General features: G+C 37.8%; 1 protein-coding gene across 1 annotated transcript; it reads right to left on the bottom strand.

Moving 5' to 3' along the window:
• Positions 1-2,269: 2,269 nt before the first annotated feature.
• ca15b (carbonic anhydrase XVb) lies at positions 2,270-4,483 on the bottom strand (the record flags this gene model as incomplete). The annotated part of the gene is made up of 8 exons (XM_079389010.1): positions 2,270-2,596; positions 2,943-3,106; positions 3,181-3,253; positions 3,314-3,385; positions 3,461-3,609; positions 3,694-3,864; positions 4,121-4,190; positions 4,478-4,483. 8 exons carry the CDS (start codon positions 4,481-4,483, stop codon positions 2,270-2,272), a joined length of 1,032 nt encoding a protein of 343 aa, XP_079245136.1.
• Positions 4,484-8,402: the final 3,919 nt, after the last annotated feature.

Raw genomic sequence — 8,402 nt, 5'->3', positions numbered from 1 at the left:
ATTTTCAGCTGTCCCAGACGAAAGACTGGCATTGTGAAGCCAATCGTGATTGGCCACGATTGCTTCACGACACCAATCTTTCGTCTGAGATAGCCGAAAATCATGCAGTGCGTTTAGTACATTAGACCACTCAAGTTGTAGCTTGATTTTTCACTGGATTGGAGATTTGGAAAAATTTAGCATGAGTATTTTTAGCATTTAGCAGTCTGCAGTGAATGGGTGCCGTCAGAATGAGAGTCCAAACAGCTGATAAAAACATCACAAAAATCCACAGCACTCCAGTCTATCAATCAACAACCTGGGCCTCATTTATAAAATGTTGTGCAGAAACCATTCTAAAATTGATCTTACGACCATTTCTCAAATACGTGTGATTCATAAAATGAATCATTCAATATAGCAGATTAATAAATTAACAATCTCCTGAAAATATCCATACCATGGAAATCATTTGCTTTTAGTATTATTTGTGTGGAAGGAAGCAGAAGCGGAACTGCACTGAAGATCATTTAACAGTTTTTGTTTTGTTTTAAGGAAACATCTCCAAGCAACCTTTACATCACACACAAAAGCTGGTTAAATAAACTTGCATATAATCCCAACTGACTATCTGCTAGTTGTACATTCAGCGTTCTTTATCAGTCAGTTTTTACTGTAATACAGTTCAGGTTGCAATACTGTATTAATGCAAAAGCATTCAAAAGACATCACTGGGGACGGCACTGATGTTTTGGGGTACAACCATATGCTCATATACTTAGTCATTTTCTTCTTGGAGCCAGCTTTCGTACAGAGTTTTGACCCGCAATGATCGAGTGGCCATAGGGAACGTCAACTGGCAACGAGAGTTCCCGTCAAGCCATCCCATTTGAGTCAAAAGGATAGAAATTTAGTTCTATTCACCATCCACACTTTTATCATTCCAAAGGTTTTTGTTTTTATTAAATGTTGTCCTACACCAGATAAAACCCAGTCAAATTGTATCAATCTAGCAACCATTATCTTCTGGTGTCTATGCTACTGCAAACACACAGGCAGAAGTCTTTATTACACTCATTTAACATACTTCTGCAATATACTTCAATTTGATAAACTCTCTTGTGCTAAGTGGAAGCCATTTGGTATTTTTACTGGATTTTTTTAAACCTTGAAATTTCAGATGATCACCGTGTCCCGAACCAGAAAAGGAAACTGCACATTTAAAAAAAAACAAAAAAAAAAAAAAAAAAAAAAAAACCCTGTTAATTTTTTTACTCTGAATTTAGCTTTTTGATTATTTTTTTTTTTTACATTAAGCCCATGGGAAACCCTGGTTTAAGTGTAACGTTTAATGCATTGGCAATTAAACTTGTTTAAAAAAGATAGAAAAAAAAAAAAATTCACGATTTAACCTAGATTACATCAACTATATGTAATGGACTACAATTTAGTCATCTACACAGCTCAGATTCGGTTTGTCAGTGTAGAAGTGCAAGTATATTGTCATCCTTTACAGATCATTTAAAGACAAAGATAAATGGAATCATTTGCCTCCCCTGGTGTGAAAAAGGACACATTTTATACAATCGTTTTAAACTTTATTGAATTAATCTTAAAACAAAGTTAACCGCTTGAACACTTGTCAATGCTTCAGTAATCCAACAGTCACATAAGCAGACAAGGACACAAACCTTGTGCGCACTCAAAACCAACCCCACCTTTACAGCGACACCTGTGGGACGCTACAACCCAAGATCTGAGAGGAGGAACAAGTCACAACAAGCACTAGATACGGTTTCACTTTTTCCAAGACAGAAAATGGATTAAACTTTCTAAAACGAAAGTTGAATCAGTGACATGTCCTCCGCCCTCAGTATGTTGCCTGCATTCATTCAAAAGAAACATTCCACTTCTGTACAAGCTGACACTATAATTACAATAAGTGCATTCATGTAAAGACCACAAGCAGCTCAAATATCACTCAAGATGGTGCAAATCAAACAGCTAACTTCTATACAAAGTACCCAGCACCACAACCAAATAAAGTCTTTAGCGCACAACCTGGAAGTCAGTTTCGCATTAAACAGATGCAGGAAACAAGCGGAGAAGGAGATGAGACTCCTACAATGATATTAAATCAGTTAAAACTGACAAATCTCTTGACATTGCTGATGCTTTCTCCCCCACCCCCACCATTTTACTTTTTTTTTTTTTTTTTAAACAATCTATAACATTAAATGGAAGATTTCACGGTCAAAGCCATCTTAAGCTCAGCATTTTGAGAACCAGATTACAAAGATAGGATACAGTACAGGAGTACGACACTCAGAAGAGGAAGACTGAGAGCCAGCGATGGGTTTGTTGCAGTTGACGTCGGCTTTACAAGACTAGTAGATTTGGCAACTGATGTTGGCTTTATGAGGCCAGTAGTTTTGTTGCCTACAAACCTGGTAGTTTTGGTAACGGATGTTGGCTTTATGAGGCCAGTAATTTTGGGACCTGCTCCTGGTGACATCACAATCCTGCCATTGATGGGCTGAACACCCCTGAATGTGTTGATCATTAGAGGGGAGTTGGTGGTCTGGTTGATGTAGACCGTCGTAGTGAAGAGGTCAATCTATTTGAAAAAAAAAATAACCTGAAACAAGACACTTTGATCCTTTCCTCCCAATGGATGGGAGAAATTTAAAAAAAAAAAAAAAAAAAAAAAAAAAGAAAAACAATTCAGATGAGTCTAGCTGTATTTAAAGCAATATTCACTGTTAAGTGATAATCTAAAAACCTGATGCACCGACAATAACCAGGTTTAAGTTATTGTGCATTTAAAAATCTGTTTTATCAAAATCTTATGCATGACTGATGTCACATTGTTTTAGCCTATTAAAACTAATGCAATTTATGTGCAACCCAAATACAGAAACCTTGAGTTTAGCCCTAAATATTTGTGTACGGTCTAGACTTACCAAATCTTGGCTGACTTGAATGGGGTCTTTAAAGATTGTCCAAATCACACCTTCGTCGCAATTTGGTGTAGTCAGAGAGCCAAGATAGCGGTAATACTTGGTCCTGTCCACTCCAGGAAGCAGATCATCCATGGTGAGAGTGTCAGAAACTTTCGTTTTATCACCTGAAAAAATTAAAACATTAACTTGTGTACATTACCAGCATACAGAACCACTTACTGTAGGAAAGTGTCCAAACCTGCACTCGCAATTTCTGCAAGATAAGACGTTAAGGTCTTCCAGCTCTCTGGTTTCCCAGTGTCATTAGAGGCCTGTGGGAGATTACAATTAAAACGGTTTCTCCAAATATCAGAGACAAAAAAGGGACATACCTCAATGAAGATACCGAGAGCTGCAAACACTGGTACACTGCCGTTGACTTTAGCCTCATTCACGATATGCAACTGAGACACACAAAACCCTTTTAGAAGATCGGTACAAGACAAAACCTTTAAATTGTAGTCACATCATTTTCAAACCTCCATGGGGTATCGTTTGCCATTCACACTATGTTCAGATCCAGGTGTGGCGCTGCCATTACCCCAGTGAAGATGAAACTGCTTACTGGCAAACAGGCCTGGCAGATCACCTCCTTCCACATGCATCTTCTGGTCAAGTGTAACTTTAACTGAAGAGTGAAACCACAACATTAAACAGATTCTGTTCCCAGTCAGTAATTCTTACACAAGATATGAGACGTTATGCTACTCACTTGTCCTACCAGTGTTTGTAATCTCATTTAACATTGCTTTGTCATTGTAGCCAGTGAAGGTGAAAGCGGTCAGATTAGTATTAGCCTGCACATTGGCGGTTACAATATCTATTGGAGACTGTTGAGTGCCATTGCAGTCTTTTTCTGCGATTATGGGCCAAACGAGATCACCTGAGATGCAGAGGAAAGATCAACACCCCCACCAGATAATTAGCATAAAATCATGTATAATCTGATTCTGAAACCGCTGTAAAACTTAATAGAAAGTTTGCTAAAACATAAAACTACTTACTACATGAAGGACTATGATAGCACCAAGCTAAGAAGCAGCACATGAAAAGGGAGAGTAATGTTTGAAACGTCACAATACACAATGCAACATTAGGCCACGGAAATGTCAAAGTAATCAAATTACAAAAACACTTACACACAGGTGTTGGTGTACTGCACACCTCATGCAACAGACAAACAGCAAGGCAGGTTATGAAAGCATTCATCTAAAAAAACAAAAAAACAGCAAAAGTTGTGCAAACACTCTGCCCAGTTTTATGCAATTATCTGGCAAAGCCATTAAAAAAAAAAAAAAAAAAAAAAAAAAAAAAAAAAAAAAAGCATAGCTCCTTCCAAAAACAACACTTAAATATCACATTAAAAGCAGATAAAAGTTTTTAATACACATTTTTGTGATTCACTTCTCAGGTTTTAGTGCAACAACAAACTGCTATCTCACCATTTTGGCCAACTAAACGCTTAAACTCTTTCAGCCCTTAACTACTACACTTACCTTCATCTCGTTTTTTTTTTTCTTTTTTTTTCAAATGGCAACCCAAACCTGGCTCCTATACTAAATCAGCAAAACCCTGTTTAAAAACCACTGTGTATGAAGGCTTTATACTCAAAAGAGTTTCAAAGTTCTGAAATGTGCAAAGACGTGATTAACCAGGTATCAAAACGAGCTCATTGGGACAAGTGGTACCTAGGGTGTTAAGTGATTAGGCCAATTTGGTTCAGGTGTTTGATGAAAATTTAGGTTGACAGCAATCAAACTCCCCATCCCCAAACAGGTAGTTTGATGGCCAGTTCATAACCCAGAATCCATGTTCAGTTGGTTTCCTCATATGCATGTCAGATGTAACTTATGTATTTTATTAAGGAAAGAAATGTTGTAGACAGTCAGTGTTGTCTACATTACCCAGTCATCATATCAGAGTAAAAGTAAAGATACCTTTATGGATACTGACTCAAGTAAAAGTTAGAGTAGCTCATTAGAAAAAATACCAAAGAATTGAAGTAATATTAGATATTAAAGTAATAATATTAATATTAAAACTATTTAAGCATGAAAAGTTCCCCCATTTCAGGGGAAAGGGAGATTACAGACTATGGTTGATTACACATGAATTATTTGTTAAACAAGTTTAAATGTAGGCAAAATTGTACACATGACTGACAGATAAATGCTGTATTCAGAATTGTATTCATCCTAAAATAAAGGGTGCATTGGAAACAGTGATTGTGTAGTATATTTAAAAATGTGTTAATCCGGAAATATTAACCCATGTTTAAGGTAAATAATGAGCTAGTGTTCCTTTAAAAATGAACGAGCATAACTATTAACTTATTTAATATACTGGGTTTAATGAACAACCCAAAATTCTAGATCGAAAATGACCCACGGTTAGGTTTGTTCATATTTTCCCATCAGTGGGTTGCAAAACAACCCAAATTTGGTTACCTTCAACCAAGCGACTTTGATATGTCTTTACTTTGATATAAACTTTACTTTGCTCTGTATCATGCTCTCTCATTGGCTGTAGGTCATTGCCGAGGTCATTTCCAGTCAAAGCACATTTCACACTGCAGGACTGTGAGTCACCGATAGGTCAAGATATTTAGAATGCTAAATATCCCACAGGCATCAGCAATGCTTTGGGGCTTCTCTTTGATCACGTCTTTGATAATGCACGCTACACAACTGTCATTCAGGTAAACAAGCACAGATTTGCCTCAGATTTTGGGCATTTGTCAGAGATTTCCACAAAACTACCTGCGATTGAAAATCAAGGCTTAAATCATGAGGTGTCGGTCCAGCATTGCTCACCCTGAAGTTGCTCCAAACCTGTATGATGTTTTCCTTCTGCTGAAAACAAAACGAGATATTTTGAAGAATGAGGGTAATCAACTAGTTTCTGCTCCATATTGATTTCCACAGAATGAAAACACTATACTACTCTAACTACTACTCTACTCTAAACTATCCCTTTAAGGTAGGATATTGATTTATTTAGCACTGTGGCGTTTTGAAGCATGGATCAAAGACTGTGTTAGTAATATCTGTTAAAAATGTCTGTTAGCTGTGTTCATCACCCAACTGTGTTAAACACCCAGCCGGGGATGTCATCAGCCTTGTGTGGGTTATGCCTCTGCAGAGTCCTTTTTACTTCAGCACTTAGTGGTCTGCTGGTGGGGTGATTTTCATGGCCGGGGTGCTGTTAGACTTTCAAAATATGCAAAATAAATAAATTAATTAAAATTAATGAATTAATAAAATGATGTATAGCTACTGCCCTGCAGAGTTCAGCTCCAACCCCAATTAAACACACCTTAAAGGGTTACTCCACCCCAAAATGAAAATTTCGTCATGAATATATATTATGTTATATTATTTGTATAGCACTTTTAACAATGAAAATTGTGTCAAAGCAGCTTTACATCAGCTTCATATAAAGCTGGGTGGCTTTATATAAGCTTTACAGTATTAAGACGGGGAAATAGTTTGTCAAAATAGTGTCATTCTCCTCTGGACAGACAAAATCAGCAGTTTAGTGAGAATCTGCTTCTAAAGCAGAATCAGATTGTGCAAAGGACTCATCTGGTTCCTGTGGTCTTGTCCCGATGGTCGTCTTGGAGACAGGGTCTTCACTGGGGATCAGTCTCTGGGGCTTATCTAGGTGTCCTGGCTGTAGAGGTCATCTCTAGGTGCTGATCCACCATTTGATCTGGATACGGACTGGATCTGGATGGCTACGGTGACCTCGGAATAAGAAAGTAACAGACTAATATTAGCGTAGATGCCATTCTTCTAATGATGTAACAAGTACATCGGATGTTTTGGGACATGTTCCCGGTTCCGTTTGACCTAATTAATGCAGCCTAACAATCCTTTAATGGATTTGAATTATAGAAATGCGATAGTATATTATGTGTAAGCCAGGGAGATGGGTCTTTAATCTAGATTTAAACTGAGTTTGGGCGCTAAATAGGAAAACAATCTCCCGCCCACAGTTTTTTTGATATTCTAGGTATTATCAAATGGCCAGAGTGAATAGCAGCAAACGTGAAGGACTATAATGGACCTCCATTTCACTGCTGGTTATACCCTGTATAATTGTGTATGTGACAAATAAAAATCTTGAATCTTGAATAATGCGATAAGAGCTCACTCAAATACTGAGGTGCCAAACCATTCAGGGCCTTATAGAAAGTGAAAGTGACGTGACATACGGCCAAGTGTGGTGACCCATATTCGGAATTCATGCTCTGCATTTATCCCATCCAAAGTGCACACACACAGCAGTGAACACACACACACCATGAACACACACCCGGAGCAGTGGACAGCCATTTATGCCGCGGCACCCAGGGAGCAGTTGGGGGTTCGGAGCCTTGCTCAAAGGTCCCTCAGCCATGGTATTGAGGGTGGAGAGACAATTCCTGCCCCACCTACAATCCCTGCCGGCCCGAGACTCGAACCCGCAACCTTTGGATTACAAGTCCAAATCTCTAACCATTAGGCCACAACTTCCCTTGCTAAATACTATAGGTAATTAGCAAGATCTTAAAATGTATACAATGTCTAATAGGGAGCCAGTGCAGTGTTGACAGAACCGGGCTAATGTGGTCATACTTCAAAGTTCTAGTAAGAACTCTAGTGGCTGCATCTTTGAACCAGCTGGAGTTTGTTAATTAAATGTGCAGAGCAACCACCCAATAAGGCATTACAATAATCTGGCCTCGAGGTCATGAATGCATGAATTAATGTTTCTGTATTTGACATTGAGAGCATAGGTTGTAATTTAGATATATTAATCACATACACCCATGTCATTCCAAACCTGTAAAAGCTTTGTTCATCTTCTGAACACATTTTAAGATATTTTGGATGAAAACCGGGAGGCTTGTGAGTGTCACGTCGACCACCAAGTAAATAACACTGTCAAGGCCCAGAAAAGTATGAAAGACATTGTCAAAATAGTCCATCTGCCATCAGTAGATCAATCTGAATTTTATGAAACAACGAGAACACTTTTTGTACGCAAATAATACAAAAACAACCCTACCAAACCTACACTGTAAAAAATTGCTGTTAAAAAACGGCCAAAATCTGACAGTAACATACTGTTTTCCATTAAAACAGTAATGTACTGTAGAAAACAATGCATTCTGGGCAATATTTTGCTGTTTAAGAAATTGCTGTTAATTTACAGCTCATTTTTAACAGTACTCTACTGTATTTAAGGAATACGGTTTTTTACTGTTTGCAATGCATTGTGGGCTATGTTAAATACAGTACAATGCAGTATTTTTATTTTTTTAATTGAGTGTACAAGTTTGGTCAAAGTGCATTGCTGTTTTGTCAGTTTGGTTAATTTGCTATTTTCAAGCATCCGAAATCCTTTTCATTGAGGTACTTGTGATGACAATTTTTA

The sequence above is a fragment of the Barbus barbus genome, assembly GCF_936440315.1.
Source record: "Barbus barbus genome assembly, chromosome: 32".
Classification (NCBI taxonomy): Eukaryota; Metazoa; Chordata; class Actinopteri; order Cypriniformes; family Cyprinidae; genus Barbus; species Barbus barbus.
Note: the sequence above shows the minus strand (reverse complement) of the source record. Positions and strands in the feature narration are given on the sequence as shown.